General features: G+C 38.6%; 1 protein-coding gene across 1 annotated transcript in view; it reads left to right on the forward strand.

Annotated features, from left to right (window-relative positions):
* The first annotated feature begins 313 nt into the window (after positions 1–313).
* Positions 314–22773, forward strand: part of LOC108711385 (guanine nucleotide-binding protein subunit beta-5) — a 28060-nt gene continuing 5600 nt past the window's right edge. Inside the window, exons 1-11 of the mRNA XM_041586775.1 lie at positions 314–387; positions 1167–1311; positions 4121–4232; positions 6398–6534; positions 8933–8974; positions 9518–9594; positions 10111–10243; positions 11986–12129; positions 17473–17564; positions 18681–18729; positions 21356–21452. Of these exons, the coding sequence (XP_041442709.1) occupies positions 1186–1311; positions 4121–4232; positions 6398–6534; positions 8933–8974; positions 9518–9594; positions 10111–10243; positions 11986–12129; positions 17473–17564; positions 18681–18729; positions 21356–21452 (1009 nt within the window). The 5' untranslated portion in view covers positions 314–387; positions 1167–1185. The remainder of the gene's footprint in view (positions 388–1166; positions 1312–4120; positions 4233–6397; positions 6535–8932; positions 8975–9517; positions 9595–10110; positions 10244–11985; positions 12130–17472; positions 17565–18680; positions 18730–21355; positions 21453–22773) is intronic.

Below are 22773 nucleotides of genomic sequence, written 5' to 3' on the forward strand. Positions count from 1 at the left end.
ACATTCATTTTACATATATTAGTGTTCATTTAAAATATCTACTTTTTAACTGTTCCATTTGTTCATTTCTACCATTTTTATGTAAGCATAGTGATTTATATTAACAATGCTAATCATTACAACACAGACAACTGCAAAAAGTGATCCATTAAATTCGAGGTATATTATTGAGCAGCAAAAAGACTCATGTTGTATTTACATTCAATTAATTCAAAAGAACAGCATGACACGAGAAGGAGCTGCAAATTCTGGTTGCAAATAGAACTGCTTATTCCTAGTCTCAAGCTTTAATGCCTTTGTAAGTGGATTACTCATATGAGGTCTTTCGTCTTCTGTTGTTCCCAAAAGCACACTTGTACAGATTCTTCCTGACAGCTCATCACACAGGTATGTAAATGTGTTTTCATTTCTTTATAGATTTGAGGAGCTTATGAATGAGTCGAGAGTCAGAGTCAACTTTGCTTAGACTTTTGGCGTATCTATGCATTATAATGCTTATTAATTTGTTTCACCCACAAAGTATACAGTGCTTGTCCCTAGTTGTGTGATGAGTACACCTATGTGGCATCATATATCCCTCTCTAAAAGGACATGCAAGATGCTAGTTACTATACCACAGGGATCAGATGACTAAAGAAAAGGAGAAGGAATTTAGTTCCCTTTTAACAGATTTTCAAGCCTTCTGTGCCCTAAGAACACATACCCACCTGTTTCAATTGGTTTTAATTTGAATGCAAATTCCCATTGTCAAAAAACAGAATACGTTAAATATGTGACAGAGGGCAACATACGTACAAATATCGGTTTCAAGAAGCAGATGGAGCAATTTCCCCTTTTCAGTGATTATTAATGATATACAACTATGAATTTAAAAGGGCTTATGGTAGAAATACTGGTGAGGTAGAACTTAGATAAATATTTATTTTAACTCGTTTACTATGGTAGAGTCTCAGTCATTATCCAACAATGGGAACTCTTATGTATTTTTTATATATCCATGCACAGTTTACTGGTATTTACACTGGCTGCAGGGCAATGGGGATTATCTATGGGGGAGCTTAGTGTTGCCTGCAGCCTCTGTGATTATGGCTTCCAAGTTATTAGCTGCTATGGAAATAGAAGGTGGGATTTGATTCTTTCTCTCTCTCTCTCTCTCTCTGTTCCAGTTGACCTTAAGCCTGCAGGATGTGCGATCAAACCTTTTTAGCTGTCCTATTTGGGCCATGTGCCAAATGCAAGAGAGAAAGACCGTTAAGGACAATTTACGTCAAAGCAGAGGCAGTAACGTACTGTTCACTATGTGTGGAAATGGTAATGTCTAAGAGCTTATCATGCAATGCAATAAACAGTGACAGATGTAAAATGATATGTACAGTATTTGCTGAAGAGATTAAGATGTATAAAACAAATGGGATATATGTCAAGCAGATCAGAATGCAAATGCAGCTTTGCACACGCACTACCACATTCACATCTAATATTAATGGCCCTGCAGTGCACACTATTATATTTAATGTTGAATGCTTCATCAATGCTTAAAAAGCATTTTAGTTGTTTTTTATTCATAAAGAATGTGTAATGTCTTTTTAATAACCAATACCCAAAAATGTTCCTATTGAGTACACTTAGGAAATTGCAATTCTGGGTAATTTACTCATTCTGCATGCAACGAGCTCCTTGCTATTTGGCAGAAGTAATACTACTGCCAAATTATTCATATTTTATGGCTGGTTTATTTCAGCTTCAGCCTGAAGTGCAACTAGCTCTAAACAATAGAAGAAGACTGTATGGGTCACTTGAGCCCTGAGATCTTCCTGATCGCTTTACTGTCCAGGTTGCTGGTTTTTTAACGTTCCACATTTTACTTAGTAAAACTCTTCCTTTTTCCATTACACAAGTAAAAGCACGGTTGATATGTAGTTCCCACACGCTCTCTCCAAACTCTTTATATGCAGTGTGTTATCTCCCTAAATGCTTGCCATAGCATCAATAAGAGGGTCAACAGAAGTCACATATAAGTCAACGGGAGAAGTTTCGGGTGGAATGGGAGTTTTCGGGTGGAAAATCCCAAAAATTCGTATGATTCGTATTTTTCACAAATTTTCAGGAAAGTATATGAATAAATAAGGCAAAAAACCCGTGCGGATTTGGTCTAAGTTTTTTTCAGAAAGTATTGAGATAAATTCGGACTTTGATAAATAACCCCCTATGTATTGCAAGGCTATTTTTACAAAATTTTTCAGCCACAGAAATTGACAAGGCAATAAAAAGTTTCAGGGGACAAGCCCATAACCAAGCTGTGGTCAGGGTCGGACTGAAGGGCCTGGGGCCCACCGGGACTACTGTCCAGGGCCCCCCTCTGACCCCCCACCCTACTACCGTGACCTGCCGAGTGCGCATGGCGTGCCTGCGTGAAAGCACCCCTCGGCGCTCCTGCTTGACGGCGCTCTTGGCGATCCTGTGTGAATGGCGCCATGCACATGCGCAGATGGCGCTGCGCCTAAAAGAACTATTTTTGTTACAATTCAAACCGGAGAGGGGTCTGGCCCGTCGGGAGCCCATTAATTGTAGGGGCCCACCGGGTTTTTTCACAGTGTCCCGCCAGGTCAGTCCGACCCTGGCTGTGGTTCAAATGTCAGTGTATGAAAGGTTAAAAACACTTTTAATTTAATATAACATGCCAATTGAACTGTCATTCAAACGACAGTTGCCTATGCCAGTTACATTTTGATGTATTTTCATCATTCCCTAACTGATATCAATATCTGTAATCAATTAAAATTCCATTGTTCATTTGACCCTTATGGTGCATCATATCTAGAGCACAACTCCAGTAGGCTTTCTACCTTAGTAATACTTTTTAATTTACATCCCTTCTGGTTTATAAACCACCTCGAATATCTGCCACCTAATTTGCAGAGTGGCTGAAATCAGTGGGGCAAAGTATAGTGTGCGACTCCTGTTGCCAAGTGGTTTAAAAATTAAACACTAATGTAAGGTTTCCCCAGCAGACCATTAAATCAGATGTTTCTAGAAGATTGCTTTTTCTGCTTACTAACTGGTGCTAACTCGTAAAATGATTTCTGGATCCATAAACTCCGCTGTGCAGTGTCGTAAAGAAGCTAAGCTCTAGTCCATATTTCTCAAAGCAATTTTCCCCAGCTAGTTGTTATGGTAGACTCACATATGTTGTTACATGGCTTCGGCAGGTTTTATACAGGGAAAAACCACTCTGTAGACAAATAACTCAATACATCTGGTCAGAGCCTTACACAAAAGCCTTGCACATGTTCAGAGCTGCAGAACTCAATACAGCAAATAGTATTAAGCTGGCCTTGTCCACAGAGAGATGGTAGCAATTAGTTTGGCATTTGCTAAACCTGCACTCAAAACAGTACCAGAAAATAAATGAGTTATTGCAGTATGCACCTGTATCCTGGGGTACTGCAACTGCACCACATTGAGGATTCAATCAAACTGCATTTGATTACTATTATTATATGCACAGATATGTGGGAATGTCATAAAGATTCTTTCTTGCCATTTTTCATTAATACACACAGCATCAGTTTAGTTTCACTTGCCCATATAAGTCTCTATGTCAGAAGGCTCTGTGCTGCATTAAATGGTTAATATATTTTTGTTTCTCCACATGTAGATTGTATGGGATTGTGTGACAAATCATTGACCCAGACCTTGTGCTGCTTGATGGCTGACTCGCAGCTTTTGTTTTCCTGAAAAACAAGAAACCTATGCAATCGTTGTCTGAAGTATTTTATCTAACCACACACATACACCCCAGTCCCCACACACATATGAAATATGACATATAAATGTCTGAATGATGTCATCTGAATTGCATAAATATATTGTTTTAGATCTATGCATTCTGCAATGTCTAAACTGCTACTGTTTGCTGCTAAATAAAGCTGTCCTTGTTTAAGTAGGGAAAAAAAGGCTTTCTGGTGGAGCTCCAGTCAGTCAGGCAGTGAGTGGTGCAGCAGCATCCATTATTGTGCAGCCATCCCTATCATCATAGGCTGATCCACTCCCACCTCCCATTCCTGCTACAACCTCTGTCTCTCTCTCCCCCTCTCTCTCTTCTGTCATTTTTCTCAAGATGGCAACCGAAGGGCTGCAAGAGAATGAAACCATGTCCTCTCTGAAGAATGAAGCAGAGAGCCTGAAGGAGAAGCTGGAGGAAGAGAGGGCTAAACTGCATGATGTGGAATGTGAGTATGTGCCAGGCATTTGTGTGTGTGTCTGTGTGTGTGTCTGTGTGTGTCTGTGTGTGTGTAGTCAGATCTGGAGAGGGGCCACAGCTGGGGAAGGAGCAGAGCTCAGCTGGGGAGGAGGGAGGATTTACTTGTAAACAAACCTGCAGCTGCACTTGGCTGGACAACCTTATTCCCATCATATTTAGTAGTAGCATCTATCATTATTATTAATAATGCTTATGTAGAAAGCACCAACATATTTCACAGCAAAGTACAATAGGTGGCTGTATACAGCAAACATACAAATACTGATCCAAATACTGAGCACCCATTTAGCATGCGGTTATAAATTACGCACAGTTGTGTCCGTGGTCTTAACTGACTTGCGCTTAGTAAATTGGGTAACATGCATGTTAATAATACTGCACACTGGGAAATGCTGAGGGGAGAATATGCTGTATTGCAGAAGAAAAAAAATGTGCGTCCAATGGCACTGTGTAAATAAAAAAAGAGGTTTCCCTGAAAACAGGAAGAGAAGTTTCTGCAAGTTGTCATGGCAATTATAATTTGCTATGCAAACAACATCAGCCACAGAGAAAGTGTGATTATTTTTTATAAGCAGATGCAATCTAAAAACTGCTATAGTGAAAATGGTGTGCCTAGTTTATTAGTTGTTATTTGTAACGATAAGCTTTTCCCTTTAGAGATCAGTCCACAGGGAGAAGGGAATACTACTAATGTTGGGCCCCTACTTCATGGTGCTTTTGTAGCTGCCTACTCTTTACACCACACTCCATCAGATTTTATATATATATATATATATATATATATATATATATATATATATATATATATCCAAAGATGGGCTGGGCCGCACTCACATAAGTTATTGTTTATTGGAGATTGATAGTAACGTTTCAGCTAACGTTTTAGCCATCGATCTGCAATAAAAAATTACTTATTTTTTAAGTCCTGTGAGTGCGGCTCATCTTTGGATGTTTTGGACAAATTACTGACCCAGGCACACTAATTTAATGTTATATATATATATATACCAATACAAAAAGATGCATTTTGCAATGTGTATATTACATGTCAGGCTCAAACCAAAGCCTGACTGACTTAGTTTCACTTATAATAATATAACTTGGTTTACACAACTATTGCTGGGATTGTTACAGTATTTCAGTATCATGAAACTATATAACAAATGTTCTCTGATCAAACTGTTATATGTAGAAGAATGCTTGCTTGAATTTGTGAATAATTCAACTACTTATAATAAGGATGTGTCACTCACACACACGGGAGTAGCTTTGTTATGCTCAGGATAAAGGAACATGCATTCATCATATTTTGTATATACACCTTGTGGCCTACTGGGAATTATGGGATTTGTATTTCAACAATTGGGCCAAAGGCAGTACATCTATGACCTAAAAAAAGTAAACCATTTAGGTCAGCATTTCTTTACAGAGACAAAGCAGCCATTCAAGTGGAATGTGTTCACAGAATATGAGGAAAGCAAATCTGAGGCCCAGTTTTACACCAATAGCTGCAGGAGTTGTTGCTCTTCTCTGCTAAACTGGTCACAGAATGAGTCAGTGCCTCCTGTCATTGCATGAGCTGAAACAGTCCTGGTATTAACTGATTTAAATTGGTGTATTATTCAAGGATCCCAAATAGAAGACCTCATATGTGCACTGTTTTGTATAGTAAAGGGACTTGAAGTATGAGCAAACAGAGGGTTTCTTAAAAATAAATTGAATTCCATGCTTATGGAAGTGGTAAGAACAATATCTTCAGATACTTGTAATAACTCATTAAATGGGGTTCTAGTTACATTTAAAAACATAAAGGCTATTGACCTAGGGATTAGATTGGATTATTGAGCCATGGAATATCTTGGGTTCCCTATCACAGTGGGAAGATGTTACACAAACAATAGCAACTATCTACCTAGATCTAATTTGCATTCCTTTCTCCAGTAGGACCAGGATCACGATCAGCAATCATCGAGTCCCAAACTATTTACTCAAAGGGGCCGGGATTAAAAAAAAAAAACTTGTCCAAATAGTCCATGTCACCAATCATTAAATCTCTTAAATCTCTTTTAGGATCTAAATGATGTGTGGCATGATTTGCAGTTTTGTAACTATAACATGGTCTTGTTTTTGCAGTGCACCAAGTTGCTGAGCGAGTGGAGTCACTTGGCCAATTTGTTATGAAGACAAGAAGAACATTAAAAGGTCATGGCAATAAAGTTCTCTGCATGGACTGGTGCAAAGACAAAAGAAGGATTGTCAGCTCATCCCAGGTACTGTAAGTGACATGCAATTCTCTTCCACTACAGAATATGGCTTCGCGATGCAACAAAGAGCAGGTCATTTGCTTTTAAAAAGATGTTCTTTTAGGTTTTACTTTGTTACTTCTGCTGCTGAGACTCTAATACTTATAATGGTTTGCATATCTTTACAGCTCTGCTAATTAGCTGTCCACTGGAACATTACCTTAGTAGTCAGAATCAGAAGTGCAGAGTGTAGCAAGTGTAGACATATTCTGCTTTCACATGCAATTATATAACTTTACAATCATTAAGTATTTGTAATAAATATAAATTGGAAAGTTGATTAGAAGTATAATTTCTTTCATTAGGCAACGCTTTTATTTTGGGTATACAATAGCGCAGTGCCTGCTGGCCCAATACCAGTGGGACCTGTGGGTATGGTCCGACTTCTACACACATTTTGCAGACAGTTTCAGGTTGCTCTGTTCTTCCTCTTTTCCTGCCTGAGACCTAACTTTGCTATTTTTTGGCGTTGGCAGCCTCCATGTATAGGCACACTCCTGCCCCGTACCGCCCCCCTTTGTGACGTCACAGATAGGTGGGTTGGGCGTGTGTCTTTAAATAGAGGTACCAGTCAGTTGAGGTCAGGTGTGGGCAGGGTAAGTTAATTTTACAACCCCTTTAAAGCCAGGAGCAAGTTAAGAGATGAATACAGTTGCCTGGAACCTCTCCAGCACAGGCCACGCAATTGGCCCTGTGCTCATCACCTGACGTTGACCAGGAAAGAATATTTTTATTTAACCTTGTGCCACCCTAGTGGGTACTTTGCACTGCTATGCTGGGATAATGTCTGTATGACTTTAGTGCCAACGTGAAGTATTAGCTCTACACTCCATTTTTAACAATTCACCATTGATATTGGTCTTATTTAATCCCAAGGTGATTATTTCCCATGTTGCCCAAAATATTGTAATAGTTCTCAGCAGATGTTAAATTTACATAGAAATAGCCCTAAACTGTGACCTGTGGGCAGACATAAACCAATACTATTTTGGTTCCTATAGACAGGCTTCTCAGCAAATCTGTGGTTTTGCCTGGGCCAACAGCAGAGGAGCAGACAGCAGGACTAATGTCCATTTGTCAATTTCAATATTATGTAACTCAAGGCTTTTCTGCTAATAGTTTTAATGATGACATGTTATTCTTCTGAAACTTGATATGTGGGCCTTTTGTTAAATACAGAAGGAAGGAGGAAACTTCACAGACTAGGACTCATTCATCTTTCCCAGAAGATTTATCTGCATAATGAATATAGAAAATCAGACAGCAAATACATAATTTGATGTATCATTCTATAGTTTGTTTGAACCCTGTATTTAACAAATGGTATAAACTACAGAACTTCAATACAGAAGAGATAAAGAGTCCCCTTACTGTCGGGGATAAACTAGAAGTTTGCTGGGCCCCAGCTGAAAGAACTGAATTAAATGTTATTTCCATTACATCAGATAAGATAATGTATATGCTAGTTAGATGTTTGTACATTTCTGATACATGCTGTGTGCTTCTGGCAGTGTGTGCATTACTAAGCTAGACTAGCTATACAACATAAGGAATGGAGAGTATAGAGTAGAGAATCCCACATTGATCTTGGAAAGACTTAATTGGCAGACTAGATTGCTACACTGCTAAATATTCTACTGCTGCTCATCTAGTCAGTGGCCACAAAAAAGTATTAAAGAGGTTGTTCACCTTTGAGTTAACTTTTAGCACGATGACGAGAATGGTATTCTGAGACTTTCCAATTGGTTTTTTATTTTTTATTTGTCGTTTTTGAGTTATTTAGTTTTAAATTCAGCAGCTCTCCATTTTGTAATTTTAGCAATCTGGTTGCTAGGGTGCAAATTACCCTAGCAACCATGCATTGATTTAAATAAGAGACTAGAATACAATTAGGAAAGGGCTGAATAGTAATAAAAGTAATAAAAAGTTGCAATACATGTGTAGCCTTACAGAGCATTTGTTTTTAGGTGGGTTCAGTGACCGCCATTTGAAAGATGGACAGAGTCAGAAGAAGAAGGCAAATAATTTAAAAAAACATAAAAAAGAAATAATGAAGACCAATTAAAAAATTGCTTCGAATTAGGCATTCTATACCATACTAAAAGTTAACTTATAGGAACCACCCCTTTAAGCATTCCCCCTAATATTCCTTAGCAAACATTGCCTGCAGTATTAACAAGCAAGGGCCTTATCTGAAATTCACTGACTGATTCATAGCCTTGTACTACCTACTGATTGACAACCAGGGCTCTTCCTTATGTAAAAGATTAATTATTGTCTATGGTGCTACAGCTTTTATTCTCAGAAATGTTTACTCTTTAAATAAACCAAACCCATGTTTCATACTCTTTCTTGTACTTTGCAGGATGGAAAAGTGATTGTCTGGGATGCTTTTACCACCAACAAGGTATGTGACATCACCACATTTTTTTGATCTCCATTTGAGCTCAAAAACACGTTAACAAAAGGAAATCTATGACAGCAAGCAGATGCTCAGTGTCCATGAGGCCATAACTATAGTGCTGACCTTCAGAAGGCAGGCAACTACAGAAGCATGATGTTTTATGTAGTATCCTGCCTTTCACACAATGGAAGCCGAATTTCTCAGGTCAAATGCCTAGTCTTTATACATGTTTGTATTGATGAATGCTCCAGAAACTTCTCATGCTCAACTAAATACTGAGCAGAGTAGTGTTCAAGCATCGATATGCTGAGTAGCAATGTGGGTTCTATATATATTGATGAAAAAAGATCCTTTATAAAGGTTACCCTGACATATGGACTATGTTGCTCCTTGTATTGTTCTTTCTCTCATATTATTTATGTCCTTGTGCCTGTCTGATATTTATCTCCACACTTCTAATGAATATACATAGATATACATGGTCACCTGCTTTACAAAAAGCATTTGGGAGTTCTATCGAGCTAAATGTTTTATACTTCATTCCAGGAACATGCGGTTACCATGCCTTGTACTTGGGTAATGGCCTGTGCTTACGCTCCATCTGGATGTGCAATTGCATGTGGGTAAGTGGTACTTATTAAAGGCTATATGCAGTTTCCCTGTTTTTATATACTTGAGCACTAACATTACATATTTACACCATCAGAATTGATCATAAAAAGTGATTTTAGTTACGTAATGCAGTAAGATGCAGCCTAGATTCATTGATAAAAGAAATGCAGATGTTTTCCTGCTTGATAAATGTACAGTTGTAGCCATTCTATGCTGGTTTCTTGTTTCAACAAAGATTAATAAAAGATGGGACATATTTATGAAAGGGTAAAATATAGTTCACCCTTTGATACCAGCACCCCTAAAAAAACATGTACAAGTCAATAGAGAGCTATGTTGTTCCCTTTCTGTTGAACAGTAGCTCTACATTTGTACAGGTGTGTTCTGATGGCCCCACATAAGAAGTTATGGGTGGGTTTGCACATGTTGGTCCACAATAAAATTCAACTCCTCAGTCTGTGCAATTGCAAATGTTTTATTGTTTACTTTTAGTCTTCACTCTTGTTCCACTTACTTGTTCTCTACAGGGGATTAGACAATAAATGTTCAGTATACCCTTTGACATTTGACAAGAATGAAAACATGGCTGCAAAGAAAAAGTCTGTGGCAATGCACACCAACTACCTCTCTGCCTGCAGCTTCACTAACTCCGACATGCAGGTAAGATATTCAGGGAGTACAACAAGTATTTCAAAAGACAAAGTGATAAGAGCAGTGGCTTCTAAATTTTGAAAAGAATCCCATAGGTGTCCCTGAAGCAGTGGAAAGGATACAAGGCTGAAAGCAGATTATGGTACATACACAGACCAGTATCAAATCAGATACAGTATCCAACTAATTGGCCCATTTTCCAACTATATGGATACCCTAGAAGGGGCCATACACAGCAGGCCACTTTTTTGTTGTTCTACTTGTTTCTAATCAATGGGTTTAGCAAAAAATGAAGCGGAGCTGTGGCTGTTCCTACCAATGCCCCATACACTAGAAGATATAATGCAGTGATAGATATGGATTGTAACGATTTGAAATCGCGTGCACTCACCCACTCCTATCCACGGGTCCTTCTCAACACCTGTGCTGCAACATATAAGGCGTCCCCGGATCCAGACGTATTCAATGTATAAATGACAATAGCAGTATGGAGCACACGGTGATTCAGGAAAAATCAAACCTTCTTTATTGAAAAATGCGTAAAATCATCAGTACATAAGTACATTTATGGATATGACCTCTCCCCCACACTTGACGTGTTTCGTGGCATCTCGCCACTTCTTCAGAAGCAGTGGCGAAGAAGTGGCGAGATGCCACGAAACGCGTCAAGTGTGGGGGAGAGGTCATATCCATAAATGTACTTATGTACTGATGATTTTACGCATTTTTCAATAACGAAGGTCTGATTTTTCCTGAATCAACGTGTGCTCCATACTGCTATTATCAATTATACATGGATAGATATGGTACTTGCACCCAGAGCTGATGCTGCTTGCTCTTTGGCATAGTTGCACTCAGTGCCTCTGATCTTTTCCTGCTTCTTCTTGTACATTACACACAGTTTGCCTGTATTGTGGGTAAAAAGCACAACACTTTGCACACTGCAGTTGTTGTAACTAACCAGTAATGTCTTACACTCTCATTCTGCCTGTACCAAAAAAATAATCCAAGTAAACCCCATTAATACTAACAATAAACAATAATATTATCAAGGTTGGTAATAATTATAAAACAGATGTTTCAAATAGATAATAAATGTATTGTCAAAGACACATAGTTTTGTCAAGATATCAACTGACCCCACTGGCACTGCTGCCTGACACCAGCAGATTTGCCCTGAAAATGTGCACCTGTTCATTTTTCGGCCAAAATCCCTTTTCCCCGTTTCTTTCCATTTTAATTAATGAATGATATTGGGCACTTTCCATAAGTAGAGAAGATGCCATAGCCATAGCACACATGGCTTTTTGATGGCTGTTATTCTTATAGGAACTGCAGTGAACCAAACAACTTCCCCACAGAACATTCTCATTTATCCAGTACATAGATGTGGAGACTGATATGTTCCCTCCTTTGCCTGAGGCATTCTTCAATAGAGTTCCATATCACTATCTGTTTAAATGAAAGAGTTACATGTGTTACTGGTTGGTTTTTGCAACAGAAGGAAAACATTGGAGACTTATGGTTTTGATAATTTGTAATTTGGAACAGCTCACTGTGAAAACCCCACAAGGGGGCAGCACAGGGTCTCCACATTTTCTGTTGTATCTCTATATATATTATTTGTATTTCCTTAAAAAATCTATTTCCTGATTTTACCGACTGTAGACAAACATACATTATATGTTTTAATAATAAAAATAAAATCAAGAAAGAGGAAGATTAACAACAGTTTGTGTTTTTACAAATAGATCCTGACAGCCAGTGGAGATGGAACATGCGCTCTGTGGGATGTGGAGAGCGGACAACTACTGCAGAGCTTTCATGGACACGGTGCTGATGTTTTGTGCCTGGATCTGGCACCTTCTGAAACAGGAAATACCTTTGTGTCTGGGGTAAGGGCTGGAAAACTTTCAGTTCCATGACATCACATAGGAATTAACCAGAGTACAAATGCAGAAGTGGAAACTTAAAGTGGGATGAAGGAATTTAAGTGCACGCATCTCGCTTAACCTCATGTCATGGGCCTATAAAATCTATGGAAATAGATTTTACTTACAATAATATTGCTTTATAAAGCAGCAGCATATTCCATAGTTCAGTGCAAAACAGCACTGAATTGCAAAGTACATAAAGTTATAAGGAAGGAGTTCTCTCTCCCTCAAACTGGGGCATATTTACTAAAAGTTTGTTTTTGCCAAAAATGAAAATTCCCCACAACATCTGCAATTTATTACAATGCGACTACCACCAGTTTTGGAATATTGAGTTTGCATTGTTGCACTTTTGCCAAGTGAATTTTGTTCTTAATGGCTTAAATTTTCCCTATTTAAACTGTATAGGGGAAAATCCATTTACACCTGCAAAATATCAGCCCATTATGCTCACAATTCTATAGTTACAATTTTAAATATGCAGCGTTGTTGCAATAACGAGCCTGACGAGTTTGAGGCGAAAGTTGCCTGATTTATATAATATAGATCATTTTTGAGCTACAATAGTACAATCACATCAGGAGACGCCAATAATCCCAGTTTAACAATTTTGGTTTCGTTGATTTAAATGATGCTGCTGATCATGAAAAAAACAAATAGGTAAATGTTTAAAAAGCAATGAAAATCCACGAGTGGGTAAAGTCCATAGAATTAGTTCAGAAGGTATTTGACATGGTTATCGTGTCCAAACAGAAGGATGAATGAGTCACAGAGGTCAGTAGAATAAAGTGGTCCATATCTAATGTTCCAACTCTCAAAGATCAATATGTTTACAATATACACAAAACAGGTACATAGGGCCAGGTGCATCCTTGTTTTAGTGTTTCCAAATGTGTGGCAGCTTATAGGCAGTTTGCTACATACTCATTAGCAATTATTCAGCAGTAGTTTTGTTGCTTAAAAGCATCTGATACCCCAACTACAAATGTTAAATCATCTTCTCACAAATCCAAACTTATCAATCTGTTATCAACACTGGGCAAATATGCTGTAAGCAGTAACCCACGACAACCAATCAAATTGTTGCTTTCATTGTCGTACCTGCAGCTGGCTGAAAAAGCCAATCAATGATTGGTTGCTCTGTGTTACTGTCGACCAGTATTGATAAATGAGCCCCAGTGTGTGTCACTGGACTATATATTTACAAATGCTCATAGGCGAAGGGTAATTTGTTTTGTTTGGGTAGGCTAAGTCTAATGTTACTTCAACAGTTTCTTCACCAGCGATTTTCCAGTGGCGGAGAAACAGCTGATTGGGCACCATATTATAAGCATTGACAAAAGTTGTTATTCACATGTCTGAGCACACAGGGTGGTTTTTTGCCTAAAATGCTCTACAATCTGAAATGTGCCTCGTACATGGTCTACTAACTGATGCTCCCACAGACTGTCTGGTTAAGTATGAAGTCATTTTCCACTTGCCATGGACGAAGCCCGGCTATTGTGAAAATAATATTCATAGAACTCTCATGAAGATCATAGAAAAAGTACAGTTCATCCACATTACTGGAAATCAGAGCGAATGGCTAGGTTGTTTAACATTTACCCAAGTTAGCTGGTCTACTTTCACATAAAACACAAGGGATATGCTAACTATGTCTTTTATGAGACATTTAACTTGCAGAATGTATAGTACAGATATATTTTGGTCCCCTTGCAAAAAACTGTAGCTGCATTTTTACTGGGGTTTCAAAGTAATAAAATATAATAGTAGACGAGAAAGGAAAAAAAAACTTGCATTCAATCATCAACTCAACCTCTGACCTAACCCAGAGGAAGGGGAAAATACATTAAAGGCATTTATCCTGCAGTTTAAGCTGTGATCAAAATGAAGGCAGCACTCCAGTAAGAAGGAATGGTTTATTTGTTTGCTAGGCAGCTAAGTATATAAGGTGTTTAACCCCTGAAGGAAACAGTCACCAATATAAAATCACAATGTAACTATTCATGCAGGTGTTGGCTGCAGCACCCATCGGCCCCTCCCCACAGACAAGCTTAAACAGATAATTTGGTGAGACAGCGGATTTTTTTTTTTTTCTTTTAATTTTCTTTTTTAGGCAAACAGGTATGGGGAGGCTTAGCCTCTCCAAGCCTTAATGAAAATCCACCTGTGCATATACAGATTCCCTTGAATGTGGTCCATAATTCTAATTATCCATTCTTAAATGTAATATGCATTAATATATTCTGCCTTTTTGTATTTGTAAGATTCCTGTCTCTGCTATTTATCTATTTGGTTTATACAGGTCCCATGTTTATACAGGAATATAAAAAAATGGCTAGTGTGCATTTAAATAGCAAAAAATGTTTCCCCTTTTTGGGGACTCCCCACCCAGTCATTGTTCTCAAATCTATAATTGTGCTTAGTATTAAATTTTCCCTGAGCCTTCCCTCTCACAGTGGGAAAATCCCACCCATACTTTCAGACTGGGAAATGGGTCTGTAGGTCTTAAGATTTTTAGCGATTTCCTTCTGTTTTGTAGATTTTCCCTGGTTTCTTTCTTTTTGCAAATTTTCACTGGTTTCTTTTCTTTATAACAATCACCTCCCCACACATCCTACACAATATCTGTTCCCCTTTATTTCCTCTTTTAGCTGTTTCTGTAGTAGTTAGTATAGCTAGCCTTGTACGTGGGAACTGGAGACAAATGAGTTCCTGTTATATGTTATAAACCTTGAGATACATTTTTTTTTAATTTAAACTGAGCATAGCCCTATATCTAGTACAGCAGATCGGTGTTCTCCCCACATCTCAACCTAAAGCTGGCCATAGACGCAAAGATCCGATTGTACGAGTCCTCGATTAGTACGATTTTCGAATCGTGTGTGGAGTGTCCCGACATTTGTCGTGCCATGCCAAAATTTCTGCCGGCTGCCAATAATATCTCTGCTTGTTTTGTCGATCTGACGATATCAGTGGGAGACTGTCACTAGCTTTTGTCGGATATAACTTTCATGCAATTGCTGTCGGGGGCACAACATCAGCTGATCTGTTCTTTTACTACTTTATTTAATCTGAAAGGTTAGTGGCAGGTTGGGAGATGGGGAAGTCTAATAAGTCCAATCGTTCAAGGATCTTTGCATCTATGGGCGGCTTTAGTTATCTTTATGTTGGTCTTTCTGCAATAACTTGATCAAATACATGGGGCGAAGGGACTAACGCTAGTGAAAATTGGGCAGCGTGACGTCATTTCGGAACTTCGCCAATTTTCTTACAGGTGCAGGCGTCACTTCGGTAGCGAATGAGATAGACACTGGCATTGTTTCGCACTGGCAAACGGACTTAACGCCGCAAATTCACTAAGATGCGGATTTTACTGAACGTTACCTCATTCGCTAGACTTGCCTTTCGCCAGCTCAGACTAGGCTAAGTGCAATGGAATGCATAGGACGTCCCAAAAAGCACTGGCATCTTTTCCTTTTTTTCTGAGTGATAGGCTGCAAAGTTTGTAAATTTTTTTTTTGGGTAACCGTGTTCCCCCCTCCATTTTCTAACATATGGCACATAAAATATACAGTGGGCTCATGTGTAGGGCATTATAACAACTCTATTGTCTTTATTAAGGTTCCCTGGACTTGTGTAATGTAATGTATTTGCTGTAACATATACGTCCACTAACTTTATCATTCCTGCCGTATGCACATTAGGCAACACTAGCGCATCTTCACTTTGATTGCCGAAGTAATCCTAGTGAAAATTCGACAGCGTTCGGCACCCTGGACGCAACTTCGCACTTTAGTGAATTGGTATTGTCCTAGCAAATTTACGTTGGGCGAAGTGTTGCGATGGCTGCGTAGCCATCACTGGCGAATTTTCGCCGGCTAGGGAATGCGCCCCATGATCTCCCCATATCTCAACCAAACTGGCAAATAGGCTGAGCCCCCTTGCCACTGCCAGCCGCACAGTTTGGGAACCACTATGTTAAGGGCACTAAATTCTGTACTGATACAGGTATGGGATCCGTTATCCAGAAAGCTCAGAATTACAGAAAGGCCATTTCTCTTAGACTCCATTTTATCCAAACAATCCAAATTTGTTTAAAAATGATTTCCTTTTTCTCTGTAATAATAAAAAAGTACCTTGTACTTTATCCAAACTAAGATATAATTTATCCTTATTGGAAGCAAAACCAGCCTGTTGGGTTTGTTTTATGTGTACATGATTTTCTAGTAGACTCAGGGGCAGATTTATCAAGGGTCGAATTGAAAATTTGAATTTTTAAATTTGAATATCGAGCTAATTTTAGTGTACTTTGACTAGGAAATAAATTCATTCAATTTAAATAAAAATTAAAAATTAGAATATCGAATTTTATCATGTATCTTTATAAATTCGACTTTGACTATTCGCCATCTAAAACATGCAGAAATTTTGTTTTAGCCTATGAGGGACCTCCTGGAACCTATTTGGTGGACTTTGAGAAATCAAAGTTTTTTTTTTTTTCAAATACTTGAATCTAATTAGATCGAATACGATCCAAATTAGATTCGAACGATCGAATACAGCTTATTCACTCGAATTTAAAAAAAAAAAAAATTTTAATACATTTTGGTTGGTCTTTTTTTTATTCGAATTTTGAGTTGATGGAGAGTTTAAAAAAACTCCCATGACCTCGAAATTTGACCCTTGACAAATCTGCCCCTTAAGGTATGAAAATTTAAATTACAGAATGGTCTGTTATCTGGAAGACCCCAGGTCCTGAGCATTCTGGGTAACAGATCCCGTACCTGCAATGGGTTTCAGAGAGAATCTTTAAATTCTAAGTTTCAGACATAATCTATGAAATCTGTTTTTTTTTTCTCTCTCTCTCTGTAGTTTTAAAGAAATAAATACATTACCATGGCAAAACAGCAAAAATCCATGAAAGCAAACAGTGACAAGGGTACAACAGGTAGTAAGGATAAGGATAACATCCCACATTGCTGACCACAAGGCTACTAGTTTAGTGGTATGAACACCCCTCTTCTGTTACTAAAGAAGAACACCTTGACCAACACCATACAGTACTGCAGCTCTGTAGAATGGATATGTACTTGTACATTATTATCTCAGGGAAAGCCTACTTCTAAAAACAGTATATCTGTCCATTAGTGTGTCTCCCCTGGGGCCGTGTGAATGTTTCTGTCCATCAGTAAGTTAGAATTGCAAGAGGTGTTGGATTTCCTGGTACAGAAAAGCACTAGGAGACTGGATCCAGATGATTTCTCTCTTTACAGTTGTTTGTGTGTGTCATTTTCTATTTAGGGCTGTGACAAAAAGGCAATGGTATGGGACATGCGGACAGGGCAGTGCATCCAATCGTTTGAAACCCACGAGTCTGACATAAACAGTGTCAGGTCAGTCCTTTACCATGCTCTGTGTTTGCTTTGCCTAAATATAAATTCAGCTTATTCCTGTTATACGTATGGCATCAGGTATCAGAACAGGTTCCTGCTATACATTTAGCCTTCAGAGGGGAATGTACCATGACTTTATTTCCTCTTAAGCAGAAAGTTAGTGGAGCATATTTCATATTTGTATGTGCATACTTCTCTTTCTTTGCATTTACGCACGAGTGGGAGATTCCATATCAAATGCCTAAATACCAACACATAGGGGCACATTTACTTAGGGTCGAATATCGAGGGTTAATTAACCCTCGATATTCGACCGTCGAAGTTAAATCCTTCGACTTCGAATATCGACGTTGAAGGATTTAGCGCTATTCGTTCGATTAAATCCTTCGAATCGAACGATTTTCCTTCGATCATACATTGGCTAGAAAGCCTATGGGGACCTTCCCCATAGGCTAACATTGATACTCGGTAGGTTTTAGGTGGCGAAGTAGGTGGTCGTAGTTTTTTTTAAAGAGACAATACTTCGACTATCGAATGGTCGAATAGTCGAACGATTTTTAGTTGGAATCGTTCGATTGAAAGTCGTAGTTGAAGGTCGAAGTAGCCAAAAAAAACGTTCGAATTTCGAATAATTTTTTATTCTATTCCTTCACTCGAGTAAATGTGCCCCATATAGTTGCATCACAGCTACATGTTATACCAATGGAAATATGGAAATATGTGTATGTTTAAGTCTGAAGACATGCTGAAATCTCAGCACACATAATCCTATTACTATACCAAAGCATAGTACTCAAGTAGTCAGTTCAGGGCTTAATCAAGGAGTATGTCAAATACAAAATGTAGCTTTTTGTTTGTCCCTGTGCCAGTGGAACTTACTAAGAGCCCTATCACAGTCACACACACACACTATGATCAATTCTATAGGAGCCAATTATTCTACTTGTATGGTTTGGAGTGTGGGAGGAAACTGGATTACAGGAAACCCATAGACACAGGGAGAACATAGAAACTCCTTGCAGATAGGGCCTTGGCTGAGGTCAGTCCTAGCTCTGTAAAGCAGCAGTGCAGCTCTCTTATATGAATTTAACAATAGTATTTGCTCTTTCCCCCCAGATACTACCCAAGTGGAGATGCATTTGCTTCTGGTTCAGATGATGCCTCGGTAGGTTCTTGCATCTATACAGCACATAATATTTTGTTATTAGGGTTGTATTAAGTGGTAATGATGCTTACAGGTCTGTTAAAAAATTTCAGGCTTAACAATCTTTTCTTTTAACCTCATCCATGCAATTTTCTTTGGGTAATAAATGATTGAGTGGGGTGTTAGCGCACAGCTCTAACACACCACAGAACAGAATGTTGTTTGACTGCTCAAAACAGGAGAACATAATCTGTCACATTAATTTCCCTTGATTAGTTTGTCCATTTTTAAAACACTTTGGTGGCTGTCCACAAAAGTTTCTTGACATGAAAGTGTTAATAAATATGAAAGAAATGGAACTGCTGGAAGTGTTTCTCCCATTAGTCACCAGCTTGCAGAGTTCTTTTGCACTCTTCACAATACTTCCACCGCAGGCAGATATTTAGCCACATTATTACTTTTGTAATAGGCGTTTCTTGTGTCAGAAGCATCCGAATGGTCATGACTCGCCCTATCTGAACGCAGGCCAAGGATTGCTAGGCATTACAGGATAGGAGGTAGCGGAAGAATAGAAACTGAGGAAATAAGGGTGGCAGAAGGAAATGATGATATAGTAAGGGACAGGCAGAGGAGGCAGTGGGCAAGAAGAGGCCACAGACAGAAACATACACAGGGAGAACAGACACAAAGGGATAAGGTATATTTACATGCAGGGGTTTCAAACAACATAATTCATCCAGTTCACCATAACAGGTACATTCTCTGCTGTTCTGTTGCCACTACACTGTGAGAAAGAAAACATTGCTGTTCTTATAGACTCATCCCATTCTACTGGAGTTCTCACCAAGGAAGACATTGTGCAAACAGTGTAGGTGACCTTTAGCTGCCTATGGAGCAGATTTGCTTGATTAAAGACTACAAATAGCTCAGCCTAGAATGCACAGAAATGACCTAAAAGTTACATTTTCAATCTGGCAGCTACTCAATAGAAAAATACAGACTTATAGATGCACCTTTTATATGCTGATTTCCTTTATCTTCATTATTTTGCATGACCCCAGCCCCCCAAAAATAAACATTGACTGTGAGGCTTTAGTTTTATTGTTATTCTAGTTTTTAATTTCTTGCTTTTCTGTTTAAAGCACCTCATAATCATATTTTGACTTCCTGTCTGATTTCTGGTTGCTATGGTAAGTAAGCCTTGGCAACCAGATAGCAGTTTAAATTCCAAGGCATAGAATTATAGAAAAAATAATAATTTGAAAACATACAAAAAAAGAAAGGAATGTGAGTTACCATACTATTGTCTGAAGAATTCTTCACATACAGGTATGGGATCCGTTATATGGAAACCCGTTATCCAGAAAGCTCCAAATTACAGAATTACATAGACCATGTAGAGACGATTCCTATTTTCCCCAGCCTCTCCAAGAATTACGCCCTGTGTTTGGATAAGAGGTCGGCACCTCTCCAATATACATAGATTGAAGAAATTACCAAACACACGGAGGCGAGTGCGTGTTTATTTCACGTTACAGGGGTTCGTCCCGCTACACTCGCCCCTGTGTGTTTGGTAATTTCTTCAATCTATGTCTCCCAAAATTGAGCAAAAGCCCAAATTGCACAGATTTTTCAGATTTGACTCCAGAATAGCTCTATTTTTATGAGTTATTGCCCAAAAACCTCACTTTTTCGGATTATCGGACGAAATCTAGCGCAGTTCACGATAACTTCAAATTGTAAAAGGGACATCTACCATTGTTCTACTTGATCTCAACAGTTTTTTCGGATTCTAATAAATCTTGAAAAATTCAATTTTTTTTTTCATCTAAAATTCGAGTTTTTGCCCAAAAAACCTTGACCAAAACAAATCGAGTTCAATTCAGTAAATAACCCCCTAAGTGTTTCCAGGTTTGCACCCATACCAACCAATCAGCAGGAAATACTGGTCATCTGCATAAAAGCTTATTGGTTACTATAAGTTACTGTAACTGGGCAATCCTAATGCCTTTTTTACTGAGGTTTATTAGTGAGGTTAGTATTTATAGAAAATTGTTAAATATATATTTTCTTTACTCTGCAAAATATTGAAGTACACAGAGAAGTTCCCCCTATGGCATCTTAGCTTTATACCACATGGAGTTTTTTTTTTTAATCTCACATATTTCTGTGATAAAATGCAGAAACGAAATGCCAGGAATGTATCCAATTACTGGAAACAAGTAAGCAGGAGGGGTGCTTATTTCCGTCTGTCCTTTGCAGATGACCTTTGCACCCATGTCCCAGATTTGCTGTCATTCCCATTGACTAGGATATGACACTTTACTCAGTTATTCTAAGTGCTTGGCACAGTGACAAGTGTTAACTATTGTTTTATTCGTTAAATTACAATTCTGAAAAGTAATATCCAAAAAAAAACATGTCATGCTGACATAGGGTGGCTGGCTGATAATGGGATATTGTCATATTTGTATAAAAAATAATGAGTTGTAATTCAAAAATTTGTAGTGAGACATTAGGCCAAAGTCATTTTAAAAATTGTAAATGAATATGCATCTGAAATTTTGAATAGTTATTTATTATCTGTCACTCTAACCATGGGGAGGTGCTGTTCCTATAATGCTGCTTAATGGTGTTGTACTTGCAGTGCCGACTGTACGATCTTCGGGCTGATAGAGAAGTGGCCATTTATTCCAAAGAAAGCATCATTTTTGGAGCTTCCAGTGTGGATTTTTCTCTTAGTGGTAAGTCAAGAGTTTTTTGTCAGTAACTTATGTTGTTCAGCCTGCATCCCTCACACTGGTGTTAGACTACAAATCTATACAGCATGAGAGGTGCAAATTTGGCATGCATAGTGTTCAATATATTGTCTCTAATTCACAGGAGCTTTTTTTATTATAACATTGCATCTACATGATACAGGCTTTTTACTTCTCCTGTTGTTAAATAAATTCCTATAATGACTACTCAGTAATTAAATACAAGATAATGTGTAGGATACCTCAGTCCTGTTTGATCCAGAGAACACAGTGCCATTTCTGTTAGCAGTCTTGCTCTTGCCCTGTATAAATTGGAATGTGCAAACTCTTTAATTTGCTCTGCTGGAAAACTGACAACAGCAATTAAGCTTTCTTTGTCAGCACAGTCTGCTGGGCCTCTGCTTGTTTTCCCATATTCCTGCTCACTTGGCTTTTCTGCTTTGAGATCATCACTCAGTAAACCTATCTTTAGTATTTGCTGCCAGTCAGCACTTCTGCTCCAGATATGAAAACAGCTGTCAACAGGACGAGTCCTAAAGTAATGTAGCCACATCGTGGGCAGCCCCTTCTGTGCACTGCTTTAAACTCGCCTCATGGAAATGTATCAGAGCTGCTTACACTTTGTCTATCACTCTGCTTAAATATCATTAAAGGGAGAAATATTCTATTTGCAATAGCATACAACCATGGTTTAATATTAAAGCACAGTTCATTAAATGTATATAATATTCCCTAATATTCACAGAGGCTGCTCCCATGAACAGTAATGCCAAAATGAAGTGTTACATTTTTATGACCACTGAGAACACTAAATTTATTGCAACAGTATGGTTCAAATATAGATCTGAAGAGAAGGAATACACTTTCACACAACTGGCTATGCCCTTATGCTCTTAGTCTAAAACACATTAAATTAAAGCTGAGACCTATCATTTTAAGGTACTGTATACACCCTTACAATATTAGACAGAAGCCCATGCATACCACCTAGAGGTTGGGTGGTTCGGTTGGTATTTGGGGTGGTGGATGCTGGCTAGTTGCAGCGTGCAATAAATGTTACTGCATGCTGCAACCACTCTCTAAGGGTCCTTACTCACGAGTGTTTGAAGCTGTGATCCCCTGCGTTCTGGTTTCATGCGTTCAGCCACAGGGGAGCGCAGGAGTAGACGCGCTGAATTCTTTTCAATGCGGCTGTACTCACACAGACGCATGTAAGCGCCGAACGCAGGTAAAATGCAACATGCTGCGTCCCAACCTGCGTTCTTCGCTTACATGCGTCTGTGTGAGTACAGCCGCATTGAAAAGA

The sequence above is a fragment of the Xenopus laevis genome, chromosome 3L, assembly GCF_017654675.1.
Source record: "Xenopus laevis strain J_2021 chromosome 3L, Xenopus_laevis_v10.1, whole genome shotgun sequence".
NCBI classification, from domain to species: Eukaryota; Metazoa; Chordata; class Amphibia; order Anura; family Pipidae; genus Xenopus; species Xenopus laevis.